Source organism: Doryrhamphus excisus, linkage group LG14, assembly GCF_037039965.1.
Source record: "Doryrhamphus excisus strain RoL-2023G ecotype Guam linkage group LG14, RoL_Dexc_Guam_v1.1, whole genome shotgun sequence".
NCBI lineage: Eukaryota > Metazoa > Chordata > Actinopteri > Syngnathiformes > Syngnathidae > Doryrhamphus > Doryrhamphus excisus.
In genome coordinates, this window is record NC_136370.1 from 18,095,907 (window position 1) to 18,113,527 (window position 17,621).

General features: G+C 36.3%; 1 protein-coding gene across 1 annotated transcript in view; it reads right to left on the minus strand.

Annotated features, from left to right (window-relative positions):
* LOC131140425 (latent-transforming growth factor beta-binding protein 2-like) overlaps positions 1–17,621 on the minus strand; it is a 165,186-nt gene that overhangs the window by 38,789 nt on the left and 108,776 nt on the right. Inside the window, exons 14-23 of the mRNA XM_078796315.1 lie at positions 16,257–16,262; positions 16,154–16,190; positions 14,531–14,590; positions 14,169–14,294; positions 11,919–12,047; positions 11,727–11,846; positions 11,531–11,650; positions 3,401–3,520; positions 3,125–3,247; positions 2,938–3,063 (exon numbers count right to left, since the gene is read on the minus strand). Of these exons, the coding sequence (XP_078652441.1) occupies positions 2,938–3,063; positions 3,125–3,247; positions 3,401–3,520; positions 11,531–11,650; positions 11,727–11,846; positions 11,919–12,047; positions 14,169–14,294; positions 14,531–14,590; positions 16,154–16,190; positions 16,257–16,262 (967 nt within the window). The remainder of the gene's footprint in view (positions 1–2,937; positions 3,064–3,124; positions 3,248–3,400; positions 3,521–11,530; positions 11,651–11,726; positions 11,847–11,918; positions 12,048–14,168; positions 14,295–14,530; positions 14,591–16,153; positions 16,191–16,256; positions 16,263–17,621) is intronic.

The following is a 17,621-nucleotide window of genomic DNA, read 5'->3' on the forward strand; positions in this document are numbered from 1 at the left end:
ATGCGTTTGTGGATATCTCTTTATTGCTCTCTGGTTCTACCATATCTTACTTATTGTGTGGAAATATGGGCTTATAACTATAAAAGCAATCTTCACTCGCTTAAATGTACTGCAAAAAAGGTCAGTAAGGATAATTCATAATGGCGCCTACAGAGAACATACTAACTCCTTATTTCTAAAATCACAAATATCACATTACAATACATATTAAATACAATACAATAAATTAAATTAAAAAAATATATTCAACTATATTAGGAAAGCAGGAAGTGAACAAATGTAACGGTTACTGATTGTAAAAGTACCAGATGGAGGGGTAGGATTTAATAAGCTTTGCTTCTTCCTACTCCTTTTGGACATGTGGAACTGTGAACTGATTATGGGATGCATTCAATTGTAATCTGATGCATGTTCAAATGAAATAAAACATAATTTTTTTTTTAAATCATTAAATAAATTTTTTTTTAAAAAACAAACAAACGTTTACCTACATGAGCATTGGACTAAGGGTGTGGAAAATAATCAATATATATATTTTTTTAAATTGAATAAAACTAAAAATGTCAAAATAATCAAAATTAATCGATACATCGATACGCATGCGCACGATCGGTTCATTCCCTGGATGTGGATGCAATTGACGGGTGAAATCGAGATTCATTGCGATGCGTTTGTGGATATCGGTAAAATCCGTTGCAAGCGCCGTATGATTAATGTTCAACTTCACCGCATATGCTGTTTCCCAGGTGCGATGAATGCACCGCCATTATTTTGCGTTTTGTATTGAATACATACATAAAACTACTAGTAAAAACAGCATGGACGACCGTAGCAAGCAGCAGCGAGGAAGTTTCTATATTTAGAAGACAGCTGGGATAGGCTCCAGCACCCCCGCGACAAAAATGAATTAATTAATGCCAAAAACTGGGCAACTCAACCATTGAGAAATAGATAGCTTTAGCTGGAAGTTTGATTATAAATGTAGCATAAGCTCAAATATCTAAAGATGGCACAGGCACTAAAGTATTTTTATACTAGTATTTTATACTATTGTACTATACTATTATACTAGTATTTTTAATATTGAAAATTGAACCATTGATTGATTCATGGCTGCACGGTGGAAAAAGTGGTGAGCGCGCAGGCCTCACAGCGAAGAGACCCGAGTTCAATTCCAACCTCGGCCATCTCTGTGTGGAGTTTGCATGTTCTCCCCAGTGCATGCGTGGGTTTTCTCCGGGTACTCCGGTTTCCTCCCACATTCCAAAAACATGCTAGGTTAATTAGCGACTCCAAATTGTCCATAGGTATGAATGTGAGTGTGAATGGTTGTTCTCCTGTATATTTCGTAACTACCCTTTGAGTGTTAAGTCGCAGTGTGATGATTTTAGCTTTCTTTCTAAGCTGACGCCGTGAGTCGATGAATGATTTCCCATGGGTTGATAAGCTCATTTTGAGTTTTCTTATAATTCATGATTGGCTATTGTCATGTGAGTGTGAATGGTTGTTTGACTATATGTGCCCTGTGATTGGCTGGCCACCAGTCCAGGGTGTAGACAGCTTTCCAAAAAAAAAACAAAAAAAATACAGGCTTCACAGCCACAGAGCATTTCCCTTTCCTCATGATTTCTATCTGATTCCTGCCTGGCTGGTTTTTCCATCTTTCCAATGTCCTTGCCACTCGTGGTGCAATGAGGCGGCCAATGCAGCCCACAAAGCTGCTCAGCGACGGCCAGTAGGTTTGCTGCACAGTGTCAAGAGCGTGGAGGAGACACCAAGAGACAGGCCAGTACACTAAGGGAGGACGCTATCTACTGCTTTTTGTAAAGCAGTGTACAAAGTAAGGGGTTGCTGGAGCCTATCCCAGCTGTCTTGGGGCGAGAGGCGGGGTTACACCCTGGACTGGTGGCCAGCCAATCACAGGGCACATTAAGTCAAACAACCATTCACACTCACATTCATACCTATGGACAATTTGGAGTCGCTAATTAACCTAGCATGTTTTTGGAATGTGGGAGGAAACCGGAGTACCCGGAGAAAACCCACACATGCACGGGGGAGAACATGCAAACTCCGAGGGTGGAATTGAACTCGGGTCTTCTAGCTGTTTCTTTTTTTGTGTGTGTCCCGTCCCGATAGTATTATTGATCTAAATCAGGGGTCTCAAACATGCGGCCCGCGGGCCAAATGTGGCCCGCAGGACACTAGTTTGCGGCCCCCGCCTTGATATGAAAGTTTAATGTCAGTGCGGCCCCGCGCAAGTTTGATACGGATGCTGTATGGTATCATGTACCCAGAAAAAAATTATTACGTTTGATTAATGTTCATGTTAAAGGTTAAATAACTGTTAATAGTTATCCTCCCTATCCGTGTGGAAGTGGTAAGTTTTTGGTTATTTAAGTTGAAAGGAAATAACTCGAAGGCTACCGTTTAGGTCGCTAGCTGTCTAGTTTGCGAGTTAGCATGTGTCTCAAGACCCTGCAGTTGCGCAATATGTTGTAAATAAAAAGAGTATAAATGTGACTATAGTCGTGTTTTGTCATGTCTACAGGGCTCTAATAATGCTTTGTTCATTTTAATCTGCAAAAATAATTTTACCCACCAACTATATGTGGTTTCTTAACTTTTTATTATTTGCTGTTTTATTATTATTATTATATTTATTTATTACTGATTGATTGATTTGCTTTATTCTTGATTTGTTTATTTATTTTTCATCTTATTTTGTGCAGAAAAATAAAAATTAAGATATTTGAGAACAGTGGAATGTTTTATCAGAGCTTTTATTGTAGAAAATCGTAACCAAAGCAAAGTTTATTCATTTTTTTGTTTTTAATAAATGCGTTTTTTTTTTTTTTTTGGAAAACCTGATGCGGCCCAGCCTCGCCCAGACCCTAGATTTGATGGAATTGAACATGAAACATTAAATATTCCTACCTTCACATCTCAGCCCGTCAACAGACGGTTGAAACCCTGCATCGCAGCTCTGGCATGTGTAGGAACCAGGAGTGTTGACGCAGATTCCTTCAGGACACTTCTTATTAGCGGCACACTCATCGATATCTAAGAAAGAAATTGGACACTTTAAGATGAGAAGCATGACTTCCACGGCATAGTCGCTCACCTTCGCAGGCTTTGCTATCTGAGGTGACTTGGTAACCGTGGCCACAAGAGCATCTGTGGGTTCCTTCTAGATTGACGCAACGTCCATGGAGACAGACCCCCGGAAGCAAACACTCATTCACATCTGGAAAAAGAGTGGAAAATGGAAGTGGGCTCATAGGAAATACAAAAGGCCCTTTAAAAAAAAAAAAAAAAAAAAAAACTTTAAATTTGCCATGGAGCTTCTGCGGTAGCATGCGTGGAAACTATTTACACAGCTGCTACTTTGTGGCGTTACCTTGGCATACGTTGTCCGCTGTGAGTTTGTATCCCTGGAAACAGTTGCACCTATAGGAGCCTTCGGTGTTGACACACCTTCCACGGCCGCATATGTTTTGGTTCAAGCACTCGTTTACATCTGTGGACATACCAAGCGTTTATTATTGTTTCCTTTATGTTGTGAAAAAAATATTTCTGGGGATCACAATACATGAAAATGTAAACCTCATATTACAAATATACAACATAAGATGGAATGGATGGGAATATTTCAGTATTGAACAAAGCTAAATTTGTTCTCTGGTTCTACCATATCTTACTTATTGTGTGGAAAATATGGGCTAATAACTATAAAAGCAATCATTCACTCGCTTAAATGTACTGCAAAAAAAGGTCAGTAAGGATAATTCATAATGCCGCCTACAGAGAACATACTAACTCCTTATTTCTAAAATCACAAATATCACATTACAATACATATTAAATACAATACAATAAATTAAATTAAAAAAATTAACTTCAACTATATTAGGAAAGCAGGAAGTGAACAAATTATGTGAACTGATTATGTGATGCATTCAATTGTAATCTGATGCATGTCCAAATTAAATAAAATCATGAAAAAATTATAAAAAAAATTAAAAAAAAAATTGTAATTAAAAAAATAACTAAAAAAACTTAAATTATATTCAGAAAGCAGGAAGTGAACAAATGTAACAGTTAGTGATTGTAAAAGTACCAGATGGAGGGGTAGGATTTAATAAGCTTTGCTTCTTCCTACTCCTTTTGGACATGTGGAACTGGGAACTGATTATGTGATGCATTCAATTGTAATCTGATGCATTTTCAAATGAAATAAAACCATTTATAGAATTAAAAAAAAAAATAAAAAATTAAAATATATATATTTTTAATAAAAAAAATACAATTAAATAAAATTAAATTATTTTTAGGAAAGCAGGAAGTGAACAAATGTAACACTTACTGATTGTAAAAGTACCAGATGGAGGGGTAGGATTTAATAAGCTTTGCTTCTTCCTACTCCTTTTGGACATGTGGAACTGTGAACTGATTATGTGATGCATTCAATTGTAATCTGATGCATGTTCAAATGAAATAAAACTAAAAAAAAAAAAAAAAAAATTTAATAAAAAAAAATATTTAAAAAAAAATTAAATTATATTACAAAGGCAGGAAGTGAACAAATGTAACAGTTACTGGTTGAAAAAGTACGAGATAAGCTTTGCTTCTTCCTACTCCTTTTGGACATGTGGAACTGTGAACTGATTATGTGATGCATTCAATTGTAATCTGATGCATGTTCAAATGAAATAAAACCATTACCATTTAAATATGGTTCATAAATTCCTGCATAATACTTGTGCAAAGTAAGCCTGGCTCATTAGAACCTTTTTTTTACGATTACGGCCTTTTCCACTTGATGAGTCAGAGCCATTTGACCCAGCGTTTATTACTCGTGTATAATTTAGTGGAACCTGTCAAATGTTAACGACAAAACAAGAGGTCTGATTATGTGAAAGATGCCGAGTCAGAGAAACAGACGTTACGTAAGAGTCCTTCATCTGCAAAAGGAGGTGGAGAAAGAACAATACCGAGAGGTGATAGATGGAGTCAAAAGAAAGCCAGAAAGTCACAAATACGGTTTTGTTTGGCCTTGACTCAGCCTGTGTGCTAATTTCTGACAAGGTAATGGTATGGGAGGCCGTTGAGGGCAAAACATATCAAACATGTATACTTACAATGTACTGAAACACACTGATTTTAGGCAGATATGCCCCAAAAAAGAGGAAAAACACATCAAAAATAATGGCTTCACATGGTACATTCAATGTCTGTTTACACTTAGGTTATTCCAGCGTCTGACTGTGTAACGGAGTTAAAAATGCACTAAATGTGTGAATTTATTATTATTTAATAATTATGTTAATTTTATTCAATGATTTATTTAATTTTCTTATTTTGCTCAGTTTATTTTCATCGCTTTCCTTGTATATGCTTTATTTTATCCTTTCGCTTTTGCTCCTCCCGGGCTTCCGTAGTCGGCCCAGCTCTGGTAGCACTTCCGCTCTTTGCCACACAACCTGGTTGGCATTAATGAGGGTAAGTTCAGTTAAAGAACTGGAGATAAAATGTGTTGTTTAGTTTAAGATTTGGTCATCTGTGTTGTGTATATTGTTTTTATGTCGATATATCTGTCATTTTATGTTATTTTGATCGTTGGTTTTAGCTTTTCATTTACACTTCCGGCGGGACTTGCGTTACACAAGTAGGCCCGTCGTGGTTTTTTGTTACATTTTGTAATTTATGTTACGTCTTTTTAGGTTGCAGAAGTGGAGAGAAAAGAACTTTATTTTCATTCTTTTGTCCTTCAGGTATGTGTTTTTAATTTTTGTAATCATAATACTTTTTTCACGTATCATCAATCACTCCTTCCCCAACACTCCCCCACTGTGTTACTTATGCTGGCCACTAGTCGGCAGTGTTGTGAAACATTGTAAATATAAAATGTGTGTTTTGTTTACCATTAAAACAAGTGCTTCTTCTCGTTACCACACAACGTGGTTGGCATTGATGAGGGGTGCAGAAGTGGAGAGAAAATAAGTTTATTTTCAGAAACCTAACAAAGACCGTTACACCTGCGCATGTGTGGAAAAATAAACTCGGTTTAGTGTAACCGGAAAACACCTGAAACTGAGTTGTGAGCATCAAAATAAAACACTCAAAAAAATTCAAATATTATAGCAAATTATAGTAAAGACTATTAATTGATAACATTATTTTGAAGCGGCAAAATCAGAAGTAGCTGTAGTGGTCCCTTCTTGTAAACATAGTGTTTTTTTTTTTAAACATTTTTATAGGTTTTGATATAAAAACTTCATATGCGATCCGATCCGGCCAATTGGGTGCAAATTGTTTTGCTCCAAAAAATGGGAACAGCCACTTCATGCCGGATTAGCGGCAGTAAACTTGAATGAGTCTTATAGAGTTGGTATTCATTCACGATACATTGATACACAGCGAGCTGACAAACAAAGTACTTTATGAAAAGTACTGTGTGGAAACCAGTTAATATAAATTGGCCGCAGATTTTCCCCAAAATTTAATTTCACACCTGAAACTGAGTTGTGAGCATCAAAATAAAACACACTCAAAGAAAATTTATAACATTATTTTGAAGCAGCAAAATCAGAAGTAGCTGGAGTGGTCACTTCCTGTAAATATATATATTTTTTTTTACATTTTTATAGGCTTTGCTATAAAAACTTAGAAAGTATTTTGCGTACATTTACAATTCATAAAAACAAACCACCTCGATTGCTTGCTTAGTTTTGAGTTTTTAGCATGTTCAGCATGAGTGTATTTTATTCTGAAACTCACAAGTCAGTTTCAGGTGTCTTCCTGTTACACTGAACTGGGCTTCCGGGCGCACCGAATTTATTTTTCCACACACGCAGGCTGAATCAGTTTAAACAGACAAAAAAAACTACTACTCGTGTGTGAATATTATATCTGTGTGTGTGTTTATTTGCATGTACTATGTGCCTGTTGTCAGTGTGTGTACACGACTTTTTAACATGTGTGTGTACGCCATTATCAGTTTCGGGGCATATATGCCAAAGATCAGTGTGTGTTAGATTACATTATAAGTGTGTGTGCAGATGTTTGATGTTTGAACCCCACATCAAACAGTTAACCCGGACTGCAAAATGGGAACAGCCACTTCATGCCGGATTAGCGGCAGTAAACTTGAATGAGTATTATAGAGACTTTACTTACAGTTGGTATACACTGATACACAGCGAGCTGACAAAGTACTGTGTGGAAACCGGGTGATTAAATAATGTACATTACAAAAAAGTACATTGGCCGCAGATTTTCCCCCAAGGAGAAGAAAATCAATGGCAAGGTCTTCCGAAGTCCATTTCATTTCCCATTTCTGGAATACTCAACCCAGGAGCTCAGGTTTCCAAACAAATTAGAAGGGTCCAAGGTCATGGAGAGGGGATGTGGTAAGTCACACCAGTCAGGCTGTTATGTAACAAGTCCCCATTTGGGTTCAGCGTGAGCGGCACGTACCATATGTGCTATAGGTCGGTGGTTTTCAAGCACTGTGCCACGGCACACTAGTGTACCTTGAAAAACCAACCCAATATCACTTTTTATAATTAACATTTATTAATCATCATTTGTAAATATTATGTTAATATCCATTATGTCAATAGTATACATGGACCCAAATATTCCAATTCACTTTGGTTTATTTGCTAAAAAACGGAAAGAATTGAACAGGGATGGAATATTCCTTTAACCAATCCGATTGAGGTATCTTGTACCCGCTCAAACGGAAAGTTGTCAGACTGCGTTCTTCTTCTTCCTGGTGTTTTTCTTCTTCTGTTGTTTATTGGCGGTTGGCAAGCAGCTTTCGTATGCATTAGCGCCATCTGTGGAACAGAATCTAAACCCTTCTATACTTTATTCATAAGTCCAGTTTTATTTAAAAAAAAACATGTCCTGAGTTTAATTATAAAATATTAGTAAGATTGAATTTGATCTTTTAGTGTTTAAATTGATCCCGGGTGCGTTCTTTCAGCGCATGCTCAGATATGACGTAACACGCAGATTCCAGACGTTCTTCACTTTTAAAAATGGAGGCCAGCAATCGGCACTGGACTAAGCAAAGTTGGTTTTGGATTCAAACTAAATTTCAAGACTGGACAGACGAAAAACTGGCAATACGGAGTTATTCCGACAAGTGAAAGAAAAACTTGCGGAAGTCGGTTTACGTTTTACTGGGCATGCCCTATTGACTATTCTGGTTGATTTTTCACGAACGCATGTAGACAAGAGATTGGAATATTCCTTTCTATGGATACCATTGTTTCCCGAAAGGTCATTCGGAAAGAGAAAAACTTGTCACGTAAAAACGTGGCTACTGGTGTAAAACTGGCATAGCAATGTAATATTGGTCCGTGTGGCAACACCTGCCTTGTTCCTCCCATAGACTTATTGATGCACGTGTGAGGTCGTGGTGACATTTTGTAACATCTTTGGTTAGTGGTGTGCCACAAGATTTTTTCCAATGTAAAAAAAAAAAACATGCCGTGGCTAAAAAAAAAAAGTTGAAAAACACTGCTATAGGTGAGAAGATTCGACAGTGGCGATAAAGTCCTGCCGGCCTCTAGCGGGCTCAACAGCACAGTGGTAGTCGCTCTCCAACAATAACAATCTGTTTATTCAAAGCTGTTGCCAAGAGAAAATATTTGGACTCTCCTAAATTGAAGTATTATAAACAATGTTTTTGTTCCAGGGGCACTGATATCAGAAGATCAACAATAACAGTGAAGATGTTTAAACAGTATTGTGGATATTGCAGGGGGCTGCTGAGCTAATATTTCATACACCGAGTCACTGAGTGGACGGCTGAGTCCAATACGGCTGTCATCGCTGTGGTTTCAGCTTGTCATGTCGGCCTTATCGTGTTCCGTAAAACATCCAACAGGAGTATAAAAATACACGTCATTTATATACCGTTCGTACACGTAAGCAGTCAGAACGCCTGGTGTAGGATCGCAGACTGTCGGCAGCTCATTACCAGTACGGATTGTTGCCATGTGAACTTTGTCTGGCAATTCCATTCGGGAAGAGCAGGTTCCAAATGGAATGTCATGCAAGATGCTTTCGACAATTACAGGGAAACTCGAGTTATTTCCATGCATTGGTTCAAAGACGTGAAGTGGTAAAGAATGGATAGTGGTTCTTTTAGAGTTGCGATATTATAGTAATGGTAATGGTTTTACTTCATTTGAACATGCATCAGATTACAATTGAGTGCATCCCATAATCAGTTCACAGTTCCACATGTCCAAAAGGAGTAGGAAGAAGCAAAGCTTATTAAATCCTACCCCTCCATCTGGTACTTTTACAATCAGTAACTGTTACATTTGTTCACTTCCTGCCTTTCTAATATAATTTAAGTTTTTTTTAATTTTTTATTTTATTTTTTTATTTTAAAAAAATTGCCAACAATTTAAAAAAAATGTTTAAATTTTTTTTAAATTATTTACATTTTTTAAATGGTTTCATTTCATTTGAACATGCATCAGATTACAATTGAATGCATCACATAATCAGTTCACAGTTCCACATGTCCAAAAGGAGTAGGAAGAAGCAAAGCTTATTAAATCCTACCCCTCCATCTGGTACTTTTACAATCAGTAACTGTTACATTTGTTCACTTCCTGCCTTTCTAATATAATTTAAGTTTTTTTTAATTTTTTATTTTATTTTTTTATTTTAAAAAAATTGCCAACAATTTAAAAAAAATGTTTAAATTTTTTTTAAATTATTTACATTTTTTAAATGGTTTCATTTCATTTGAACATGCATCAGATTACAATTGAATGCATCACATAATCAGTTCACAGTTCCACATGTCCAAAAGGAGTAGGAAGAAGCAAAGCTTATTAAATCCTACCCCTCCATCTGGTACTTTTACAATCAGTAACTGTTACATTTGTTCACTTCCTGCTTTCCTAATATAATTTACGTTTTTTTAACTTTATTTTTTTAATTTAATGAACATTTTTTTGTTTTTAATTAAAAAAACACATTTTTAATGGTTTTATTTCATGCATCAGATTACAATTGAATGCATCACATAATCAGTTCACAGTTCCACATGTCCAAAAGGAGTAGGAAGAAGCAAAGCTTATTAAATCCTACCCCTCCATCTGGTACTTTTACAATCAGTAACTGTTACATTTGTTCACTTCCTGCCTTTCTAATATAATTTAAGTTTTTTTTAATTTATTTTTTTATTTTTTTATTTTTAAAAAATTGCCAACAATTTAAAAAAAATGTTTACAAATTGTTTTAATTATTTACATTTTTTAAATGGTTTAATTTCATTTGAACATGCATCAGATTACAATTGAATGCATCACATAATCAGTTCACAGTTCCACATGTCCAAAAGGAGTAGGAAGAAGCAAAGCTTATTAAATCCTACCCCTCCATCTGGTACTTTTACAATCAGTATCTGTTACATTTGTTCACTTCCTGCTTTCCTAAAAATAATTTAATTTTATTTAATTGTATTTTTTTAATTACAAATATATATTTTTAATTTTTTTTTTAATTTTTAATTTTTTTTTAAATGGTTTTATTTCATTTGAACATGCATCAGATTACAATTGAATGCATCCCAAAATCAGTTCCCAGTTCCACATGTCCAAAAGGAGTAGGAAGAAGCAAAGCTTATTAAATCCTACCACTCCATCTGGTACTTTTACAATCAGTATCTGTTACATTTGTTCACTTCCTGCTTTCCTAAAAATAATTTAATTTTATTTAATTGTATTTTTTCAATTAAAAATATATATTTTTTATTTATTTATTTACTTTTTTTTAAATGGTTTTATTTCATTTGAAAATGCATCAGATTACAATTGAATGCATCCCATAATCAGTTCACAGTTCCACATGTCCAAAAGGAGTAGGAAGAAGCAAAGCTTATTAAATCCTACCCCTCCATCTGGTACTTTTACAATCAGTAACTGTTACATTTGTTCACTTCCTGCTTTCCTAATATAGTTGTTGTTATTTTTTTAATTTAATTTATTGTATTGTATTTAATATGTATTGTAATGTGATATTTGTGATTTTTGACATAAGGAGTTAATATGTTCATTGAAGGCGGCATTATGAATTATCCTTACTAGCTTTTTTTGCAGTACATTTAGATTGCTTTCATAGTTATTAGCCCATATTTCCACACAATAAGTAAGATATGGTAGAACCAGCGAGCAATAAAGAGTGGAGTGATTTCTGATTGAGAACAAATTTTGCTTTGTTCAATATTGAAATATTTCTATTCGACTTGACTTGATATGCGATTGTACAGTACAGCAACCGCTTGTCCTCCCAGACAAAACTGTATAATACTTAGTCTGAATCCCAATTCCACACCTTATCTGAGGATATGTCGGGTTCCGCTCTTCCCAAGACAATGGCGTATCGCGTACATTTAGATCGATATATTTCCTGGTGACTAGCTGGCTAAAGTATTGGACTTAATTTACGGTGATGATGTCACTGGTCATGTGGTGCTGTGTGGTGTCACCCTTACCCGCACATCTATCACTGATGGGCCTGAAACCTGGGCTGCAGACCTGGCATTGGAAGGAGCCTACGGTATTGACGCAGGCACCGCTGGGACAGGAGCTGGGATCTTGGCACTCGTCTACGTCTGTTCAGGGGTCATAAATTATGATTCAGTTATTCAAATATTAGACGCAAAGCATTTTTTTTTTTGTCGTCGTTACCTTCACACTGGTCTCTCCAGGATTTGACAAAGCCACTGTTGCATTCACACGTAAAAGAACCTTCGGTGTTGACACACTGGCCATTGTGACACTTGTTGGGCATGCTGCACTCATTAATGTCTGCAGCAAGAAAGACGTAACAATAAAGCTCACCGGCGTATTAATAACTTAAAATAACCGCTGCACGCTCACCTTGGCAGAACTTCCTGTTCTGTGTGATCACCTGGCTGTAGCCGCTGTAGCACTGACATGCATACGAGCCATAGTTGTTGGAACAACTGCCCTTTCCTTCACATGGATCATCCTCGCACTCATTTACATCTTCAGGGGTAAAGAAAAAAGACATTTCAGAGGCCTACTGTATATTTCAGTTGAGTTAAAGGAACTGTATGCAAGAACATATTATTATTACCGTATTTTCCGGACTATAAGTCACACTTTTTTTCATAGGTTGGCTGTTCCTGTGACTTATACTCCAGAGCGACTTATAAGTGAAAAAAGTGTTTATGTTCCATAAACTGGACCTCTTTTCTGTTTATGTTTTTTTGTGTCGCTGAATAACCATTGTGTTAGCATTATGCATTTTTGGACTTGGACGACTTATACTCCAGTGCGACTTATGCATGTTTTTTTCTACTTGATTATGCATTTTTGGCCTTGTGCGACTTATGTATGTTTTTTTCTACTTGATTATGCATTTTTGGCCATGTGTGACTTATACTCCAGTGTGACTTATGTATGTATGTTTTTTTTCTACCTAATAATGCATTTTTGGCCTTGTGCGACTTATACTCCAGTGCGACTTATGCATGTTTTTTTCTACCTAATTATGAATTTTTGGCCTTGTGCGACTTATACTCCTGTGTGACTTATGTATGTTTTTTTCTACTTGATTATGCATTTTTGGCCTTGTGTGACTTATGTATGTTTTTTTCTACTTGATTATGCATTTTTGGCCATGTGTGACTTATACTCCAGTGTGACTTATGTATGTATGTTTTTTTTCTACCTAATAATGCATTTTTGGCCTTGTGCGACTTATACTCCAGTGCGACTTATGTATGTTTTTTTTTTAACCTAATTCTGCATTTTTGGCCTTGTGCGACTTATACTCCAGTGCGACTTATGTATGTTTTTTTTCTACCTAATTGTGCATTTTTGGCCTTGTGTGACTTATACTCCAGTGCGACTTATACTCCAGTGCGACTTATGTATGTTGTTTTTTTTTTTTACCTAATTATGCATTTTTGGCCTTGTGCGACTTATACTCCAGTGCGACTTATGTATGTTTTTTTTTTTAACCTAATTATGCATTTTTGGCCCTGTGCGACTTATACTCCAGTGCGACTTACGTATGTTTTTATTCTACCTAATTATGAATTTTTGGCCTTGTGCGACTTATACTCCAGTGCGACTTATGTATGGGTTTTTTTTAACCTAATTATGCATTTTTGGCCTTGTGCGACTTATACTCCAGTGCGACTTATGTATGTTTTTTTCTACCTAATTCTGCATTTTTGGCCTTGTGCGACTTATACTGCAGTGTGACTTATGTATGGTTTTTTTTTAACCTAATTCTGCATTTTTGGCCTTGTGCGACTTATACTCCAGTGCGACTTATGTATGTTTTTTTTCTACCTAATTGTGCATTTTTGGCCTTGTGTGACTTATACTCCAGTGCGACTTATGTATGTTTTTTTTTTTTTTTACCTAATTATGCATTTTTGGCCTTGTGCGACTTATACTCCAGTGCGACTTATGTCTGTTTTTTTTTTTTACCTAATTATGCATTTTTGGCCCTGTGCGACTTATACTCCAGTGCGACTTACATATGTTTTTATTCTACTTAATTATGAATTTTTGGCCTTGTGCGACTTATGTATGGTTTTTTTTAACCTAATTATGCATTTTTGGCCTTATGCGACTTATACTCCAGTGCGACTTATGTATGTTTTTTTCTACCTAATTCTGCATTTTTGGCCTTGTGCGACTTATACTGCAGTGTGACTTATGTATGTTTTTTTTAACCTAATTATGCATTTTTGGCCTAGTGCGACTTATGTATGTTTTTTTTCTACCTAATTATGCATTTTTGGCCTTGTGCGACTTATACTCCAGTGCGACTTATGTATGTTTTTTTCTACCTAATTATGAATTTTTGGCCTTGTGCGACTTATGTTTTTTTCAACCCAATTATGCATTTTTGGCCTTGTGCGACTTATACTCCAGTGCGACATATGTATGTTTTTTTTCCGGAAAATACGGTATGTATTACATGTTATCATGAATGTGCCGGTTACTACATAACCTTTAATTAGAAGATGCAGAAAAAAAGAAAGATGCGTGTTCATGTTTCACATAAGGATTGTGTAATAATAATGGGCAATATTCCAAAACAAACGCAGTTCTCCTTTATCCTTTAAGCAGTGAAATGCTGCTTACCAATGCAGGTGGTCTGCAGAGCACTGAGCTTGAATCCGAGCTCACACTGACAGGTGTAGCCGGTCTGCACAGAAACACATTTCCCATGGCCACATATGGAAGGGGTGGTGATGCACTTGTCAAAACCTTGGGGGGAAAAAAACAAACAAATAGACATGCAACAATGAAGAAAAGAAAAACATTGTGAAAAGTGCATGTTGCCATTGAGCTCTTAAGTAACACCCATTCAGTATTATTATGCTTATCTTGGGCTTACAATAAATCAGTTCCACTTTCCACGCCATTAATTTTACCAAAGTATACCAACTAAAATAAGAATTCATATTACGCCCACTTGGATACTTTTATGCTGTATGTCTCACCTGCGTCTGTGGGAATTGTTTCCTTTGGATCAGGCTTGCCTGGAGAGTCTGGAGCAACTTCTAGCAGGAAGAACGATAATAGCAATGATGAATTTGGAACAAGTATAAATGGATGCAACCGCTAAGACTGCATTGCTTGTTTAACTAAGCTGTCACTAAAATGATAAATACTTCCCTTTTGGTTTAAAATAGGACAATAGTAAAATTAGAACTGTCACAATTTGTTTGTGAATGGTTTCCAGGCACAGGGGGTGGGGGGGGGGCATACGTAGATTATGGCTGGTGATACTACACAGGCAAGGAAGGCACCTGTAAAGACTACCGAATCTGGTACAACTTGGAGTTTGACTTTTTCTGGAAAAACGGCCAAAGAAAAAACTTGGGAGGGCTGCACAGTGGCGGGGTGGTTAGCGTGCAGACCTCACAGCTAGGAGACCCGAGTTCAATCCCACTCCGGTTTCCTCCCACATTCCAAAAAAAACATGCTAGGTTAATTAGCGACTCCAAATTGTCCATAGGTATGAATGTGAGTGTGAATGGTTGTTTGTCTATATGTGCCCTGTGATTGGCTGGCCACCAGTCCAGGGTGTACCCCGCCTCTCGCCCGAAGTCAGCTGGGATAGGTTCCAGCATACCCGCGACCCTTGTGAGGATAAGCGGTAGAAAATGAATTCATGAATGTTGCAAAATAACTATATGGACTGAAGACAGCTGGGATAGGCTCCAGCAACCCTCGTGAGGATAAGCTGTAGAAAATGAATGAATGAATGTTGCAAAATAACCAAATAGACCGAAGATAGCTGGGATAGGCTCCAGCACCCCCACGACCCTCGTGAGGATAAGCGGCAGAAAATGAATGAATGAATGATGCAAAAAAACTAAATGGACCGAAGACAGCTGGGATAGGCTCCAGCACCCCCGCGACCCTTGTGAGGATAAGCTGTAGAAAATGAATGAATGAATGATGCAAAATAACCAAATGGACCGAAGACAGCTGGGATAGGCTCCAGCACCCCTGGGACCCCCATGAGGATAAGCAGTAGAAAATGAATGAATGAATGATGCAAAAAAACTAAATAGACCAAAGACTGGGATAGGCTCCAGCAACCCTTGTGATCCTTGTGAGGATAAGCGGTAGAAAATGAGTGAATTAATGAACGAATGTTGAAAAATAACTAAATGGACCAAAGACAGCTGGGATAGGCTCCAGCAACACTTGTGAAGATAAGCGGCAGAAAATGAATGAATGAATGAATGTTGCCAAATAACCAAATGGACCGAAGACAGCTGGGATAGGCTCCAGCACCCCCGCGACCCTCGTGAGGATAAGCGGCAGAAAATGAATGAATGAATGTTGCAAAATAACCAAATAGACCAAAGACAGCTGGGATAGGCTCCAGCACCCCCGCGACCCTCGTGAGGATAAGCAGTAGAAAATGAATGAATGAATTTTGCAAAATAACCAAATGGACCAAAGACAGCTGGGATAGGCTCCAGCACCCCCGCGACCCTCGTGAGGATAAGCGGCAGAAAATGAATGAATGAATGGAATTCAATTTTGTGTTTGACAGGGCGTTTGAAGCATTGTACTGTCCATGTAAATAAAGTTATGGCAAACAATACCTGGATATTTCAATGGTGAGTCCGTCACAACAGCTGGCTAGAAAACAAGCACATATTTACAGAACCGTTGGTTATCTTAGCACCACTAACGATAACTAGATACAGGCATCTACAATAAATATGGCCAAAAATAATTCACAGGTGTTAAATGTTAAAACATTAAAACTTGCCAAATGAAGAACTTACCAATCTCTGAAGTTCCGTATCTGCCCCAAGACAACAAGAAGAGGAGGTTAATCAGTAGGATGGATGAAAAGGATTAAATCCAGATTATGTGTTACTAAAACAATGGTTTGATGATAATAGATTGTCCTTGAACTTAAGTAAAACTAAAATCATGCTGTTTGCTAACAGCAGAAAGAATATAATAAGGATATAATAATATATAATATATATAAATAATATATATCAATAATAATATAAAATAAAATAATAAATAAAAAAAATAATAAAAATGTATGCATTTATAAAAAACAAAAAAACTTAAATTATATTAGGAAAGCAGGAAGTGAACAAATGTAACAGTTACTGATTGTAAAAGTACCAGATGGAGGGGTAGGATTTAATAAGCTTTGCTTCTTCCTACTCCTTTTGGACATGTGGAACCGTGAACTGATTATGTGATGCATTCAATTGTAAACTGATGCATGTTCAAATGAAATAAAACCATGAAAAAAAACAACAAAATTTAATTAAAAAAAAAAAAAAAACTTAAATTATATTCAGAAAGCAGGAAGTGAACAAATGTAACAGTTACTGATTGTAAAAGTACCAGATGGAGGGGTAGGATTTAATAAGCTTTGCTTCTTCCTACTCCTTTTGGACATGTGGAATCGTGAACTGATTATGGGATGCACTCAATTGTAATCTGATGCATGTTCAAATGAAATAAAACCATGAAAAAAAAAAAAAAAAATTCAATTAAAAAAATAATTTAAAAAACTTAAATTATATTCAGAAAGCAGGAAGTGAACAAATGTAACAGTTACTGATTGTAAAAGTACCAGATGGAGGGGTAGGATTTAATAAGCTTTGCTTCTTCCTACTCCTTTTGGACATGTGGAACTGTGAACTGATTATGTGATGCATTCAATTGTCATCTGATGCATGTTCAAATGAAATAAAACCATGAAAAAAAACAACAAAATTAAAAAAAAAAAAAAAAAAAACTTTAATTATATTCAGAAAGCAGGAAGTGAACAAATGTAACAGTTACTGATTGTAAAAGTACCAGATGGAGGGGTAGGATTTAATAAGCTTTGCTTCTTCCTACTCCTTTTGGACATGTGGAATCGTGAACTGATTATGGGATGCATTCAATTGTAATCTGATGCATGTTCAAATGAAATAAAACCATGAAAAAAATTTTTAATTAAAAAAATAATAAAAAAAAACTTAAATTATATTCAGAAAGCAGGAAGTGAACAAATGTAACAGTTACTGATTGTAAAAGTACCAGATGGAGGGG